Source organism: Typopeltis vanoorti, chromosome 20, assembly GCF_054136105.1.
Source record: "Typopeltis vanoorti isolate ZY-2024b chromosome 20, IOZ_Tvanoo_1.0, whole genome shotgun sequence".
NCBI lineage: Eukaryota > Metazoa > Arthropoda > Arachnida > Uropygi > Thelyphonidae > Typopeltis > Typopeltis vanoorti.
Genome location: NC_143568.1, coordinates 70,583,580 through 70,602,473, shown reverse-complemented (window position 1 = coordinate 70,602,473; position 18,894 = coordinate 70,583,580). Strand labels below are relative to the sequence as shown.

At 34.2% G+C, this 18,894-nt stretch overlaps 1 protein-coding gene across 6 annotated transcripts in view; it reads left to right on the top strand.

Annotated features, from left to right (window-relative positions):
- Positions 1 to 18,894, top strand: part of LOC150095552 (uncharacterized) — a 486,687-nt gene that overhangs the window by 30,123 nt on the left and 437,670 nt on the right. For all 6 annotated transcript variants that reach the window (XM_090410226.1, XM_090410229.1, XM_090410228.1 and 3 more), the window contains exon 3: positions 18,573 to 18,661. In XM_090410226.1, the coding sequence (XP_090266352.1) occupies positions 18,573 to 18,661 (89 nt within the window). The remainder of the gene's footprint in view (positions 1 to 18,572; positions 18,662 to 18,894) is intronic.

Below are 18,894 nucleotides of genomic sequence, written 5' to 3'. Positions count from 1 at the left end.
ACCTTTAAGTCTTTTCAATCCTTCAAAGTATGTTGATCTGTGGTTACTTACAGGATGACATTTGGCCTTAAATATTAAGCGCAAAGAAAGGAGTCAAGACAATTTGTTCGTTGAGAATTGGACAAAACTTTGGAAAACACTATGAACTTCTCTTAAATTGTATAATGTTTTTACAAATTTACTTTTATATATATTTGGTCTTTGGTTGTATATTTTAATTTGTTTGTTTAATTTTACATTTGATCATGTCTAAAATAAAAAATGCTGAAGATAAATTATATTTAATTCATTTATGCAACTCCGTGACAGCAACAGCTGCTTTATATTTCATTTAAATTAAGATTTGAATATCATTTTCTTTAATAAAAAGCTTCACAAGATGTGAGTTCCGTCACCTATTTTTCTAGAAAAAAAGCACTGATAAATATATAACACATATATTTATGTGTTATATATTTATCAGTGTTATATATTTATATATATTAAGCATAAATATATTGGTTAAGTATATCAAAAATAAGTAAAATGTATACAATAATTTTAATAAAAATGTTATGTCACAAATATCTTAACGACATAATGCAATTTAATAAAAAATGTAAAGTTCATTAATAACAAAACTTATTTACATACTATCTAAAACATGTAAATATATTGAATATTATATATTTATAAATGTACCATGCCCATTGTTCATGTGGTTAGCCTAGTGGCTTTGCGCTTCACAACCATATACCTGGGGAAGGAGTTTCCTAGGTTTGATTCCCGTCAGAGACGTGAGGGGCTCAAGGATCTTCCTCGGCCATAGCCAAGTTAGCTGGTCTTGGATGTGGACAACAGGTTTTTTCCCCCAGTTTATCCTGGATTTTTCCTCTCGCAAAGCAGACAAACCGGCTCCATGAACACAAGCTTCAACAGACATGGGATACCACCTGGAATATGGAGCAACCAACCTATTCTGCAGGATTATTGGTTACGGAAGCTTATGCGGTAAAATGTGTAGGCCTGCGTGAAAGTGTAACATACATACGATGACCATACCCATTATGTCAAATGCTACTGTTAACAAAGGTGCTAGTATGGTCATCGTATGTATGTTACACTTTCACGCAGGCCTACACATTTTACCGCATAAGCTTCCGTAACCAATAATCCTGCAGAATAGGTTGGTTGCTCCATACACTTATGGGCTTTATACACTTACATTAATCGTTATTCACAATAGCTACCATCAATGCTTTTTTGGGATAACGATTAATGTAAGTGTATAAAGCCCACACTATCTATTATGAGGCTTTGGACTGCATGGAGGTGCCCAAGTAATAATATTTGACATTACTATGAATGAAAATAAGTTTCATACATTACTATGAATGAAAATAAGTTGTAGTTACATTTCTTCTTGCTCATAGTTTGGTTTGGTTACAAATTAAATTAAACTTGCCAAGAAATTATATTTTTGTTTGATCCTTTATCCAAGTGTAAGCAAATGAAGTTTTCCCTCACTGCAAAAAATCCCATCTTCTACCCCATCTAACAACACTTGCACGATTTCGAGTTGTTTGCCAATGATGCAAGACTGGGAAGAGCCATAGTCAATAAGAAGAGTCATAAGCATGGGTAAAGGTAAATGGCTGCCATTTAATGTGGCAGTTAATGTTGCTAATGTGGCCAAAACAGCATATGGTTGATACAGAACACACTGACAAGCAAGGATAGGGAAGTTATTGTTCCCCATTTATAAAGCATTGATAAGGCCACATTTAGAATACTGTGCACATATCCAGGGCAGTGCAAGAGTATCTGGCGCTCCTAGGCAAAGAAAATTTAGGCACCTCTTATACATAGTCTCTATGCAGTAATTAGTGCGTCATTTTTTCGATACCCAAATTCGATTAGTGCGCCCATATACATCTTAAAAATAAATGTTACAGATTTTGAAAATTTTCTATCTATACATTTTTATGGCTAATTATTTTAAAACATCACTCACCAGAATCAAATAATTTAGTTACCGATTTAAAACATTTTACAAAGTTATTTTTAATGGCATACTACCCTACTTCATGTACACTATGTATACCAGGGTTTCCCAAACTGTGTTCTGCGAGAAGTTCCTGGAATTTGTCATTTTATTTTTTTAAGCATTTTTTATGAATAAATATTTTATAGTGGAAATGTTCTGAGGAGAATAATATTCAAGAATATGTCAAAAAGCTCAGACCCAGAACACCTAATATTTGTGTATCGTTAATTTTTACACATCAAAACCTGTCAACATTTGGGAAAGGGAATACCGCTGTTTATGATCGGTCATAAAAATTGCCTGCAAGCGGATTATAACAATCGATGGCGTCCTATGTTCTCAAAACTGTAGGAAATGACATCTGTGTAGCAAATGTCAGTGACCAAGTGGCATATTTTTAAACATGGAAATATTCATGAATTATCGTTAATTTTCACACATCGAAATCTTTCAACAATCGGAAAAGAGAATACCGCTGTTTATGGCCGATCATAAAAATTGCCTGCAAGCCGATTACAACAAATGGTGGCGTATAATATTTTTCGTACAAAATTTAGCTAAATTCTTTGTTCATCATCATCATCATCATCATCAAATTCCTGCCATTTACCCTCAAGGGGTGTACAGGATATGACAGTACTACATGAAAAAATTACATCATTACTAAATTCTTCATCATTACTAAATTACAAATTCTTTGTTAAGAAGTAAAATAATAAAATGTATATTCTGAAGATGTTTTATTGTCTTCCAGCTTCATGATTTTCCTTTTACTAGACCCTGAGACATACCTTCATTCTTTAATAAAAAAAATGAAGGTTCAAAAAAGAAATTTGAGAAACGAATTATACTTTTTCCTATAGGTTATTATATTCGATTAGTGCATTTTCGAATAATGCGCCTGTTTTAAAGAAGGCATTAGGCGCACTAATCGAGGAATTGTTGTATATATATTTTGTCATACTCGCACAAGCACATGTACTCCTACACATGTGGATATTTATAAAAATGATATCATTAAGAACATTTATATATAAAAGTTTATATATAAAATTTATTAATCAAAACCAATACATTTGTATACATATATCATTACTTCTAATATCTGTATAGCAAGAAAATTAATCTTGAATACAAAAATTATGAAAAATTAATCTTTCGGGCTTTTGCTTTGGTTTTGAATAAATTCATCTATATTGATTGCAGATGCAATTTCATGCTCTATAGATATTAATGCTAGACCAGTGAGTCATTCCTGAGCCATCGTAGAGCGAGTGTAAGTTTTAATTTCGAGAAACTCCTTTCTGAACTTGCTGCCGATACTGGCAATGTCGAAAAAATTCTCAGAGCAATAAACACATTTGGAACACTATTTTCTAAATTATTTTTGCATATGTATGACAGGACATCTAATGAGGAAGTATTTTCTGGAATTCACCTTGCTATTATTTGTAATTCACTACATAAATCTGTTCCGTCAATATCTCTAGAATTATCATATGTTAAATAATTTCCTAATATCAAACATTTTTTAAGCAGTTCTGCTGAAGTAATTTTTTTAAATTCATATTTAAAAGAAAACCAAACTTTTCGTTAATTGCAGACATGTGCTTGAATTTTTCATCAACATATGCAATTGCGGTTTCAATAATTGAAAAATAAAAATCTACCTTAAATTTTTGTTTAAAATCTGTTATGAATTCATCCTCTGCTTCATACACAAATTGTTTCTTTTTTTTCTAAGTCTAACTTTCTGTTCAAAATTAGGCATTACACCTAAGACCTCAACGATTTTTTCCACATCTGGTAACATCTTTACAAATTCATCCTCATTTCGGATTTTCATTAAGAAATTCTTTGTATCATTAATACAATTTACGACACCATTTATATCAAGGCTTGTATTCTAAAGTTGTTTACTTGTAAAGTTTATGTCAAAAAGTATATTATACCACATTACTAAGGATGCGATAAATTTGAACTTCCTTAAAGTTTAAGAAGAAAATTTTTACTTGCATCTAATTTCATGGTATTTCCACTTAAACCACATAAACTATCATCTTGAGATATTTCTTGCAGTGCTTTGCAAACTTCGGACAAATTATATAGGGGCTTTAATGAGTCAATTCGATTCTCCCATCGTATATATCACAGACTGGTTTGAGTGTAAAATTATTTATCTGTCTTTTGAGGTATTCCCATCGACGAGTCGAACTGGAAAAAAATACATATAGACGATGTGCCGCATCAGAAAATGCTGTGGCATCTAAAGTATTAGCAGTACAATTCACTACTAAATTTAACGAACGTGAACTACAGGATACGTACATTGCTCTCGTGTTAATATTTGAAATTCGTCGCTGCACACCTTTTACTTCACCTTTCATATTACTGGCCTTATCATATCCTTGACCTTGTAAATCTTGTATTGGTAATGAAAATTTGTCTAGAGTTCCTAGTATTTCATTTGATAAAAATTCTCCAGTGCTATTTTTTATTTCTATAAATCTTAAAAAGTGTTCTTTAAAAGAAACCATGCTATTTCTAGTGTATATGAATCGAAGTACTATGCTGATTTGTTCCGTGTGACCAATGTCGGACATACTGTCAATGATTATGGAATAATATTTTGCGGCAATATCAGATTCAAAATTTTCTTTTTTATTGCATTGGCGAATATGTATATTATTTCATTTTGAATATCTTTTCCAAGATAATGCACATATGTATCTTTATCTTTTATTCTTCGAAGATGTTCATTCATTATTGGATCAAACTTGGCTAGAAATTCGGCAAATTTCAAAAAATTTCCGTTTCCATGCGAAAAAAATGTCTCATTTGTTCCTCAAAATGATAAATTTTGAATAGCTAACGTCTTAACTAAAGCCAAGAGTCGTTCTAATACTTGCACCCAATGTTTCTCCTCATTTCTAATAACTAGGAAGTTCTCTTCATCAATGGTTTTCTTTTATTTTAATTTTCAACTGGTAGTTGAAAATTACCACTTATGGTAATTTTCAATGTATCTTTGACTTTTTTCATGCACAACTAAAATAGAAGAAGCATTTTTCCAGTCCTTCAATCCAGAATCAGCAAGGTTAATCCGCCATTAATCAAATAATAAACAGCAGAAGCAAAATACAGAATCCGTGGATTTTGAGTACAATAACCATAGACGCATTGTCTCGCCGTTAAATAGTCTTCGAGTATAATGAGTCATTGAAAATCTTCTATTATTGTTATCTTTCGGAAAATCAAAATTATGAATCTGTTCGGGGGTCCATGTTCAACTAATCTTCTTCTTCTGCAGCTTCTCCCACTTAAGTGGGGTCACTGTTTGTAATGGGTCTCCTCCACACCTTCCTGTCTTGGGCTGTCACCACATCCAAGTTCTTCATCTTCAAGTCCTCTTCTACCAGCTCCCTCCATCTCTTCTTTGGCTGCCCACGCTTCCGCCTTCCTTGCACATCCATCTGCATGACCCTTCTTCCCACATATTCGTCCTCCCTCCTCATCACATGACCAAACCATCTCAACCTTCCCTCCTGTATTTTCGCTCCTAAGTTCGTAACTTTCACTGTTCCCCTGACATAGTCATTTCTCAGACGATCCTTTCTGGTCACACCGCACATCCACCTAAGCATTCTCATCTCTGCTGCTTCCATCCTGCTGATGTTATTTTTCCTCAGGGCCACAGTTTCTGTAGCATATGTCATAGCTGGCCTCACTACTGTCCTATAAATTTTGCCTTTCAGATTGATCGGCACCATCTTATTGCATAACACTCCAGCCATCTCCCTCCAGTTCCTCCAACCCGCTTGTATCCTGCATCCCACTTCCTTCTCAGCTCCTCCATCTTCTTCCACTGTTGAACTTAAGTATCTAAAGTCTCTCACCTTCCTGATGACATTTCCTTCCAGCTCCAGATCTGTCTCCTGGCTGCCGCCGCCCACTGCGTAACACATATACTCTGTCTTACTTCTGCTCAGTCTCATACCTCCCTCTTCCAGTACTTTTCTCCATCTTTCCAGTTTAGTTCCCGCTTCTTCTCTTGAATCTACACACAACAAGATGTCATCTGCATACAACATTTTCCAAGGCACATCTTCTCTCACCTCCTCTGTTACCACCTCCATCACAATATTAAACAGAGATGGACTTAATGCTGACCCTTGATGCAAGCCAACTGTTACTTGAAAACTTTCTGTCTGTCCCAAACGAGTCCGAACACTTGTTTTCACATTTCTGTACATTTCCTGCACCAACCTGACATATTTCTCCAGCACCTTCTTCTCCCTCAGACTTCTTGCCTTGGCACTCTATTGTATACTTTCTCCAGATCCATAAATACCAGATGTGGCTCCCTTTGTTTCCCTCGATATTTTTTCATCATCTGTCGTAACCCAAAGATATCATCTGTTGTTGATCTACCAGGCATGAAGCCAAATTGTTCCTTTGCAATCTCCACCTCCTCCCTCAATCTACCATCAAGAACCCTTTCTAGGATCTTCATTGTGTGGGACATCAACTTTATTCCTCTGTAATTTTTACAGTCTTGTGCATCCCCTTTACCCTTGTAGATGGGAACAAGCTCCCTCCATTCCTCGGGTATATTTTCCTGTTGGCAAACTTTCATGAACAGGTCCCACAGCAGGTCAATTCCCTCTTCCCCCAGTGCCTTCCATGCTTCCACTGGAATTCTGTCGGGACCCACCTCTTTTCCATTCCTCATCCTCTTCATGGCCTCCGTCACTTCCATTCTACTGATGTTCTGCACCATCCCCTCAGAAGGCTGCCCATCTCCTCTGTGAGTCCTTGCATTTTCCTCATTCAAAAGTCCCTCAAAGTATATTTTCCATCTGTTTCTTATGTCTACATCCCTTCATAATACTCTTCCTTCAGCATCTTTGATCTGCCTCACATGTAAGATGTCCTTTGCTGCTTTATTTCTACATTTCGCTAGTTGGTAAATTTTTCTCTGTCCTTCCTTTGTTTCTAATTGATCATACAGATCTTGATATGCCATGGCCTTCGCCTGTGCCACAACTCTCTTGGCTTCTTGCTTTCTCTCTTTGTACACCTCTCTGTCATCTTCCACTCTTGACTCATCCCACTTCTGCTTTGCCTTCCTCTTAGCTGTCACTGCCACTTGTACATCATTATTCCACCACCAACCCTCCTTCTGCTCTCTAATCTTTCCAGATGTCTCACCAAGCACCTCTATTGCACAGCTCAGGATTCCTTTTGAATTATGTTTCCACCAATCTTGTACACTTTCCAGTCCATCCGAAATCCTCTCTAACACTCTCTTCCTAAAACGATTCCTCACACTCTCCTCTTTTAAACGAAACCACTTAATTGTCTTCATCCCATGGCAACCAGAAGTTCTTATCTTCGATCTTATTTTAAAGTCTGCGCACAGCAGTCGGTGTTGTTGTGCTACTTGATCTGTTGGAATTACTTTACAATTTGTCAAAACCTTAAGATGTTTTCTTCTAGTCAAAATGTAGTCAATTTGTGAGCTGTTGTTACCACTCCTAAATGTTATCAAATGTTCTTCCCTCTTGAAGAAAAACGAGCTCACAATTGCCAGATCAAATGCTACTGCAAAATCAAATCCTTTTATGATTGGATCTGTAGAACACCTAGCTTCAGAATCAACAATACTCATATGATCTGCAGTTCGATGTTTTAATCCAATTTTTGGTATCTGTAGAATTCTCCAATTCATTAATTGTAACTATAGACGAATTATCCAATGAATAATCTTGAAGATTTTCTTCTTGTATATGATTACGATCTTCTCAGCAAAGATATTTTAAAAATCCACCTTCTTGTTTTTTCAATCTTTCTTCCTTTTCCGCTTTACGATATTGAAAACCCGATTTCTTTTTATCCCTTTTCAAAATCCAGTAACTGAAATATTTATAAATAAAAATAAACTTAATTATAAAAAACATGGACTTTAAACTATTCAGTAATTCACAAATAAATTTTTATACATTTACTTAATGAAGTATTTATCAATTATATATACCTTATAACTATATAACTTATCTATCATACATTTATAATCTAATAATTCAGCAATATCGTCTTCTATGAACATAATTGACAAATTTCTCAAATGCATCTGACTTAACAAATTGTGCAAATATTTTTAACGCAGTACAGAAAATGAGCGTTTACTGCTAGCATTACAAACAGGCAGTGTCCAGGGCTGCATTTATACTTTTGGAGGCTCGAGGCGGAACTCATTATGAGTCCTCAAAAATAAGCACTTTTTTTTTTTAGTTTATTGAAAATAAAAGTCAAGATTTCCATAATAACTAATTTTAATAACACAATACAACATTGGTATACATATATTTACATTTTAAAAATGTATAAAAATAAATCAGTTCAAATTTAAATTAAAAAAAATCAATAACTAAAATTTTTTTTTTCTGGCTTTGGTTTTAGCAAATATATCTAAAATGATATCATAATTAATCGAGTCTATTACATCTGAATCATTGCATAATAACGACAGGTCACTTGTTTTATTTTGGTGCAAGTTGCTTAAATAATTTTTTATTCGTTTCAATGCTGAAAGTGAGCATTCAGCACTTGCATTTGAAATAGGCATCTTCAAAAATATTTTTAAAATTGTTTCTACGTTTGGAAAAGTAGACCTTAACCCATCGTTTATAAATTTGTACATATTTTTAATTGAAGAATTTTTTTCCTTCATCATTATTAAAAATTGCTTAACTTCATCAGTAAATTTTTCTGGATGAACATCAGTCCCATAAGTTTGTGAAATTTTATTAATAATAGTCTTGTATTTGTCTTGATCTATATCTTTCTTCAAAAAAAAAAAAAAAACCAAACATATCTAATCTGCTGAAATAGCGTTTTGTTCTTTCATTAATTTCCAAAATTAGCTTATTGCAAATGACATTAAAAGTGTTCACAGCAAAATTTTCTTTCCCATGTAACATAATCTCATTGTTAATTTGTGAAACTTCGTCACTCATTTTTTTTTTTTTTTTTCGCTTTCTCATCTTTTCATCTTTAAAATTTGTCTCATCTGATAATAAATTTGCTTCTTCATTTACAGCAGCAAAACTATTTCTTATATCTAAAATAAAACCAACTAAAGACTGTAACAAATTATTAGCTAAAAAGAAATCCATATCGGGATCCTGTAGAGATTTACTCGTAGCATCTGTTTGTTGTAAACTTTTGTCCCACACAACTGTTAAAATTGCCATTTCTGGTTTCTCAAAATGTTCAGCCAATGATGAGCTCTCTAATTTAGAAATCGGTTTTTCTTGAGGAGAAATGGATAGTACAAATAATGCATCTTTAATTTCTTTATATCTACATTTATATCCAAAATCTTTCTGCGAAAGATTTCAATTGTAGTGTTGATTGTTGATTTTGTTTGACAAGCATCATAGTTGCTACAAAAATTCTGAATACCAAAAAGATATTAAAAGGTATGGTAATAATTTAGTACGACAAAAGTTTTTTTTAAAAAAAAGAAAAGAATTTAAATGCAATCCAATTAAGCTTGCTAATCAAGGTAAAAATAGGAACGAACTACATCTACTCTAAAGTTCAGATATTCTCACTAAAAATAAAAATTTTGAATTTGCGGTAATAAAAATTGTAGCAAAAATCATTATATTTATGGAATTACAACATAGATCTAAATATAAATATAAAACATTTCAGTTTGCAGTAACATGCATAGTATGCCTCTCTGGTTGACAGAATGGTTAATGTATCTGATTTCCAACCACACAACTTTAGGTGAAAGATAAATTGTGTCGCTTCATGCGAGACCACCTTACTTACTGGAAGCATGGGATTCACATAAAAAGCATATAATATAATATAATATATATATATATAACTTGTATATATATCGTCGTTGTCCGGCAGCATCCTCTAGCAAAAAGGTTGCAGCAGATGAGCAGCATTTCTTTCTGTCTGTCGCTTCCATCATTCTTAAACCAGTCCATTCCACGATGTCATTAAACATCATTAAATCTTATAATACAACTTTTATAAAATTTTATAATACATTAAATTTTATAATACAACTCTCTAGTTGTATTATAAAATATAATTATATTTTTGTCATATATTTTTTTTTTTTTTTAAAAAGAATTGAATGACTATGATAACTAATAATTAAGGAATTGACAGCGTAAACTAGAAATATAAATTAAATAAACTTTAATATATACTTTCCGATATTTCGGTAAACGTCACGTTGCCATCTTCTTGGGAACTTATTACAAAGACAAGTGCACACAGGTAAATGAGAACTGAAGCTAGGAAGCTAACGTTTTCCTAAAGTCCTGATGGTGTCCCCTAGCGGGCTATATTGTTCATGGCCTTTGGGCTGAAGTTCTTCTGATAAATGTTTCCCAAATTTGGGGCAGTCTCATGCATCCAAATTTGTTGAGGTTTGGCATGTTCCTAAGGGCTGATTCCATGAATAGTCTTTCATATTTGAACTTGCTGCGGTGTATTATTGTGGCTTTCTTCCATCTTATTCTGTGGGAGTATCCAGAGCGTGGTCTGCAAGCCGTGGTCAGAGTGGTTCTACTTGTAAAATCGGATGTAATCCTTGTGTTCTGAGAGTCTGATATTTGCTGTCCTGCCTGTTTGGCCAAAGTAGGACAGTTTACAGCTGCAAGAGACCTGGTATACACCAGGTAGGTCTAGGGGAAGTGGTTGGTCTTTAGTGGAGCAGATAAGGGATGCCAATTTTCTATGTGGTCTGTAACAGGTGGTCAAGTCATGTTTTTTTTTAAATTTTGTTGATTTTTTCCGAGCTGCCTCGGATGTAGGGAATGGTGATGGATTTCGAGTAATCTTTTTTGTGAAGTGGAGGGGTGGTGGGTTGTGGATAACTGGGTTAAGTATTTTTTGGATTCTTTTGGGAGGGGGTGTAGCCGTTGGCTGAGAAAGTGTCACGGATGTGATTTAGTTCAGTGGTTAGGGCTTGATCATTTGAACAGATTATTTTTGCCCTGTTGAATAGTGTCTTAATAACTCCATATTGTTGTGAGGGGGGGTGGCGATGGGATTGTTGGTGAATGTATCTGCCTGTATGGGTGGGTTTTCTATAAACTGAGAAAACCAAGGTTCCATCAGGTTGGTGGGTGACTAGTGTGTCTAGGAAGGGGAGGTTATTGTTTTCCTCTTTTTCCAGGGTGAACTTGATTCTAGGGTGTTGGTTGTTTAAGTGTGTTAGGAAGGAGAGGAGTGAATCCGGGCCATGTGGCCAAATAGCGAGCACATCATCAATGGCGAAGCCATATGGTAGGTTTTTGTGGGGCTGAGTTTAAGTCTTTCTCTTCAAAAGTCTCCATAAAGAAGTTAGCCAAGGGTGGGGAAAGTGGTGAACCCATGGCTGTCCCCTCTATCTGTTTGTAGAATTTTTCCTGCCAAACGAAATAGCCTGAGTTCATTGTAAACTGAAATAGGGCTGAGATATCGGGAGGAAATTTAGCTTGGATTAGCTCTAAGGTTTCTTTGAGGGGGACATTCGTGAATAAGGAGGAGACGTTAAAACTGACCATTATATCATTATGTTGGAGTGTAAGGTTTCTATACTGGCTTTGAAGTGGGCTGAGTTTTTTATGTGTGATGGTGTGTTGCTAATATAGTGTGAGAGCACTTTGGCTAAATGCTTGGCTAGTTTGTAAGTGGGGGAATCAATGCCATCCACTATGGGACGTAATGGCACACATTTTCTTTATGTATTTTTGGGAGCCCATATATGCGGGGGGGGGTCTAGAGTTATAGGGTTTCAGTCTGTTGGTAATCTCCACAGGCCAAGAAGTGAAGGAGATGGAAAGAAAAGTCATGCAGATGGATGTGCACCACTTCTGGGCCTGGCTCCCACCGACAAGACGTCAATAAAGATTGAAACCGGTTTGGGTAGTGGCCCTTCCCTTAATGCATAGCATTATACATGTCCGCAAGGAGATGTGCTTTGCATTATGGGAGATACTGAAACAAGATATCTTGGTCCACCTTTACCATGAGTTGCCTCAGTCCTGAAGATATTTCAGGTGCAAATTTTGTTTGCTTACACTTGGATGAAGGATTAAACTAAATTTATTAAAATGCTACCACGAATTTAAACATGCCATATAATGCCTGTGTGAGTTCATCTGCCAGCTCAAATGCAAACAAGCAGCAATTCAACCAAGGGTTGAATCTTTGTGTGAGTTGAGCCTGCTGGTAATGAAAAATTCCGTCAGAACAATAAACGACACCCTGTCGTTTAAACTAAGAAATATATAGTGAATGTTGTTATGACAGTTTCAGATGTTATGGAATTCGGTTAAAGAGAATTAGCATATCAACTCAACAATTGTCGGTTGCCTTTGTCTTTGGGTTGCACGATCTTTTGTTAATACCGCACCGATCATATGCACATCTTCATAGCTGCTCTAGCTCTACTGGCCTACCATTGCTGTCTGTTTTGCACTATGATTTCACTTCTCATTAATCATTCATGAAGGATTGTAATTTTTGCTTGAAATAATGGGGAAGAAGATGATGCTGTTTGGGATTTCAAAAATTCCCTCATATATTTCGCAACACATTTTTAGGTTTAGTTATGGGGGGAAAAAAGTGAGAATTATATTCGAATAATACGGTATTTTCACACATACATGCCAAATATTTATATATTCAAAGTATGTAAGTTAATAAATAAAAATGTATGAATCTCTCAATTCTAAACACTAGTTCCAACACTAATTAATATTTTGAATTTTAAAATACAGCACTTTAACTCACCAATTATAAGTTATTGAAAAAGTTTAACTTAATTTCTTTCATTACAACTGAGTTTTTTAAAGTTTTAGTTAGGCTAGTGAGACTTCTGTTGCTGTTTTCTGTCCATTAGCTTATTAATTCTGGGATGAATTGAAGCGATAGCCAAATCTTGGACAGTCAGAAAGTTGCAGGGGTTCCTCTGTTTCGTTATAAGCACAGTCATGACGCGAAATGCAGTTTCACAAAGATATGTGGTAGAAAAACAAAGAAGAAATATCATTGATATTTCATGTAAATTTGGATATTCATTTTTCATTCTTATCCAGAATTTTGAATTACTCCTAGAATTAAAAGTACTTTCAAGTCCTTTGTCCGATGATAATTCATTAAGTTGAAGGGTTTCTTCATGGGGAAGGGTTGTCTCTTTGTGTTCAACAAAAGGGTTCACATATTTTTCCTCCGGATTTCCTCATGTTCGGGATAATACTTTTCAAACGCCAACAACTCATCTTCCTTTCGTAGTTCATATAATTTCTCGAGAACTTCACCAACGAACTTGCGAATGGTGAAAGATTTTGATGTCTGAAAATTCCCGAGACAAGAAACATATTATTTAACATATTAAAAGAAAGACAAATACCAAATAATATCCTAATAGCTATCACAAGTATATATGAAAATAATCAAATACAAATAAAATTAAATCATGAGCTATCATATACAAGAGAGATAAAACCAAGGGGTCTGACAGGGATGTCCCCTCTCAGCAACTCTTTTTAATATCTACTTAAATGAAATAATAATAAAATGGAGTAAAAATTTACATCAAGGAATTAAACTTTCTCCTACAGTTAACTTAAACACTCTCCTCTTTGCCTACGACCAAATAATAATTACAAATTCTGAAGATAACTTACAGAAAGCTATTTCAAATCTAAATGAGATATCCAAAGATTATGGTATGATAATATCAACGGAAAAATCAAACTATGGCCTTTAAAGGACAAGATCCAGCAAGAACTAAAATAGTAATAGATAACAAGTTCTTAGAACAGGTGAATTCATTTAACTACCTAGGATGTATGATCACATATGAAAATGAAAAAGATATAAATGTAAAAATTGCAAAATATTTAAAAATAACAGGTGTAATTAACTCTATATTTAAACCAAACCTAGTTCAAAAACAAAGCAGGCTAAAAGTATACAATACATTAGCCCTACCGGTCTTAATGTATGGAAGCGAAATCCGGACAATAAAACAAAAAGATGAACAAAGATTAACAACAGCAGTAATGAAGTTTATGAGAAAAACTGCAAAGTATACCCTATTTGATCACAAAAGAAACGAAGATATTATGAAAGACTTAAACCAAGAACCAGTAATTGAAAAAATTAAAAAATATAAACATAAATGGATGGAACATGTTCAAAGAATGAAAATACAAAGATTACCAAAGCAAGCCTTAAAGTACAAGCCATTAGGAAAAAGAAAACCAGGACGTCCTCTTAAACGATTCGACGATGACTTCTAAGGCTGGAACAGGCCATGCTAGGCCTAAATCCTTGATACGCATGATGATGATGATGAAAATTTCCGAGCACACATGAATACTTCCATGTTTAAAAATACGTTTTTTAAACTGACATTTCTTACATAGATGTTATATAGTCTTTCTGGGTCTTAGCTTTTTGATACATTCATGAATGTTATTCTCCTCAGAATATTTCCACTATAAAATATTTATTCATGAAAAATGATTAGGAAACTGAAATGACAAATTTCAGGAGAACCTCTTGTGGCCCGGTATAATTGATGGCAGGGTCTGGCGGTTGAGAAACCCTGATCTACAATGAGTCGACTGATGCAAAGAAAAATTGTATTTGTTCACAGCCCACTGTAGGAAGAAGGCCTGGAAGATATGACAGATATGGCCGCCATGTTACTCTTAATATCATATGTTTAGAATCCATGTGTTTTGACAAAGTTGCAGCTGGTGACTTTTCATCCTCATTATCATCAAATTCCTGCCATGTACCCTCAAGGGGTGTACAGGATATGATAGTACTACATGAAAAAAATTACATCATTACTAACTTCCTATCTACAATTTTCCTCCAAATCAGTCTGTTACTTGTCAAGACTCCAACATTATCACATCTGATATTTCTATCGTCTAAGGCACTTTGTACTTTATCAATCCACCTATATCTTGGTCTTCCTCTGGGTCGTTTTGCTGCCAACTTGGCAGAGAACACTTGTTTTGCTAATATTTCTTCACCCATTCTGTTTAAGTGACTTTTCATATGCTAAAACTATTCAAGATAATAAACTTAAGTTAATTAATAAGTTTTGAAATAAAAGTTTTGGCGACTAAACACAGTTGTTTTCTCTCATCTGAGTCATGTCATTATTCCCACCTTAGCGATCGGCTAGAGGTTCGTTTTAGGTGCTGGACCTTGTTCGTACACCTAAAACGAAGGGTTTTAGTTTGTTGTTTTTCAACAAACTAAAATGATATCACCTGTAAATCGTTGACTTGCCAGCAAAATTCTCGGAAATGCCACCTCTGGCACGCGTGCCATAGGTTTGCCATCTAGGGTTTAAGCTATAAGAAAAATAATTTTGTCAGCTAAATTCCAAATGGCCAGCCCATCCTCATTTGTTCAGTATCCAGGTAGATTGCTAACAGGGTACACCACGAGAAGGTGAGGATTGGTCAGAAATCCTGGTCAATTCTCCATATTTCGTAAAATGCTACATCGAGGTCTCTTCCCAGTTATCCAGCTTTGATCCATAAGTCCTCCCAAAAGGCAAGATAGATCTGGTAAATTATGCTCTAGCTTATGGTTCATGGAAATAAATAAAAAAAAAAAAAAAAAGGTGGAGGGGTACTAAGTTTCTCCACTGCACTTGCTTCTGTTTTAAAAGAAAACATAGTTTCACAGATCATCCTTTACAGAACTCTGCCAGTTAGTGATTTTGTACTTTTACAGAAGTAAAGGCTAATTTTTTTCTACGGTATAAAGTTGGAAAATTCATCTTTATACTAGACCAGTGGTTCTCAAACTGTTTGAAGTCGGGGCGCATTTAAAATCCTACAAATAATTGTAGGCACACTATATACAAATTTCTGAGAAATATGTTATAATAATTAAGTCAAATATTACAGAAAAAAATAATGCGATAAAAAAAAAATAAAACGAAACATACCTTAAGTTTATTCATTCTTGTGTTTATGAGAAACATGAGCCTGATGTGTCCTAGCGATTGCTTCAATGTTTGGGCATATATTTGAAAGGCAAACTCATTTCCTCATCAATACATCGAAGAGTTCCTCTCTTTTTACACTTAATTGTGGTGAGGATAGAAAATCCTAATTCACATAAAGATGATGTTGAAAATTGTAGTAAAATGTTCAAAGCTTTTTTAGATATTGACACATATTCTTATTTTATAGAAATCCAAAAGGCTTCAAGAGACAATTCCTTATGTTTAATCATCAATCCACGATCAGTGGATATAGTTGCCAGTTCTTCTTCTTCTGTTAATGTTAAACCAAAATCACTTGAAGTTTCCATAAATGGGTTTCTAATCCAATCGTATTGTTTAGTGTTAAGTGATGGAAAATAAGAACTCAATTTTTCTTCTAAACTTGTTAAATGTTCAACTATTATTGGAAGTGTTTCATTTATGCAAGGGTTACTTACCAATGGAAACATTTCCAAATTACCTTCAACAGCTTTTCTTTTCCAAATCTGTAGTTTTCTCTGAAACACTTTCATTTTGTCAGTGGATGTGAGAATATTTTCTTCTTTCCCTTGCATGCTAGTATTCAAAATATTGAGCTGCTGAAATATATTGGCCAAATACTGTAACCTGGCAATCCAAAATTTGCACCGAAGGAGGTTACAAAAATGTAATTGTTTCATCTCTTCAAAAAATGCAAGAAGTTCTTGTCATAGCTCGTGTACATGGGTAAGTACTTTCCCCCTTGACAGCTTCCTGACCTCAGTGTGTAAAAGCAGCCATCTGTGTTGTGAATCCATATCGATACAAAGCTTTTCGAATAAACGCGATGTTTTAATAAAGTTTACCATCTGAACAAGTTGATCTAAAACTTCTTAATTTTTCTCCCAATGTTTTTGCCATCAAGGCCTCCCTATGAAGAAAGCAGTGAGTTACGATAACATTCTCATTTTGTTTTTTTACAAAAGATGTAAAGACCCTTAACACAGCCTACCATGGAAGGGGCTCCATCTGTACAAATGCCTACACACGACTTCCATGTTAACTGCCATTTATCAAGATAGCTATTCAAAATGTTAAAAACGTCCTCACCTTTTGTAGACACACTTAATTCTTTGCAAAAAAGAAACTGATTTACTATTTGATCTTCATTAATAAAATGGACGAATGCTAAGAGTTGCGCTTTTTGGTAATGTCTGTTGACTCATCAACTTGCAATGCAAAATTTGAATACTGAAGTTTATTACAGCATACATTTTTCCTGATATCAGAAGACATTTCTATAATACGCCTGTGAACTGTACCGTTGGACAGAGGAATCTTGCTTATTTTCATTGCTGCTTCATTTCCTAGCATTGTCATGACCATTTTTTTGCATGCTGGCAAAATAAGTGACTCACCTAAAGTCTGATCTTTCATATTTTTTGCTATCAGTTCTTTGACTTGATTAGAAGCGATTTGAGCTTTATCAGAAACAGTCATTATACTTTTAAAAGAATTTGCCGCTTTTGTTTGCTGTTCAGACAATCTCTTGAAAAAACTTACAGATCTTGTAAATTGGAGTGTATAGTTTTAAAATGTTTACTCAATTTACTATGAAGCAATGATTCATTTGCCATTTTACATCCACATACTAAACATAGCGGCAAAGGATGATCTTCACTTCCGGTCCAAGTGAAATCAAAGCTTAATAACTTTCATTATATTTGCGAGTAGGCTGCGATTTTGCTTTCTTACTTGCACTTAACTTTTGCTCACTTCCAGAATCTGATTCTTCAATATCACGCTTCTTTTTGAGAAATCTATCCGTTTTATTTGGGTGTATTTATCTGAAAATAAGTAATATGCACATAACATCCACTTCCAACACTTTTAAAATAAGTAATATACACAACAAGAATAAACCATATTCTTGTTCTCTTTGCAAGAAAAACCGCTGTTAATTAACATAATAATGATGTGTTGACAAAAAGAGCGGTATATCCGTAATGAAAAGGTATAATAGAGTAACTATATTTATTTTTATATCTGGACACACATTTTTCTGGAATACCACAGGGCACACCCGGAAAACTTCTAGGGTGCACCCAGTGCGCCCTGGTGCACCCTTTGAGAACCACTGTACTAGACCATTAAATGTTTAGATTATATATAACGTAACTGTTAGATAAAGTAGGATTAATATTATTTTAATTATACTTCACTGTTTATTTATTGATTTATATTAATTTATTTAGTTAACATTTTTTTTACCTAATGGTTTTTACCTAATACAAAGGAGTGATATGAATTAGCCAGCTATTCTTAGAATAAGTGATGTACCAGATATCCTAGCAAAAACTAGATGAAAATTATTTTCATATGTAAACAATTTTTGTTTATTTCATGAAGTGAAATTGAAATTTAATATTATTGATCATGACTTAAAGAGATGTTAGGGTGGTTAACATAGTTCATATTTCTGTTTATGATTAATGTTATCTATAAATATATTTTTAATAGGAGGACTGGATGTGATGTGAAAGCTGGAAAAAATATTCGTCTCCTTGAAGATGGGACAGAAAACTTTCACGATTACTGGACAGACTCAGGTATAACTGGGAATGGAATGTTTACAATATACCTTTAATGATATCAGATAAATACAATTATACAGATTTCTCATCATCATTTTCTGGTACATGTCTCTAGAGTGTGGGAGTGGTACATATACTATTAAAGTGCAATACAATATTTCATTAATAGTATCCATGCAGACATTTTTCTATTTTCTAAAGCATTCCTAAATGCATCAACCTCACCTATATTTTGCTGTTCTCCACAA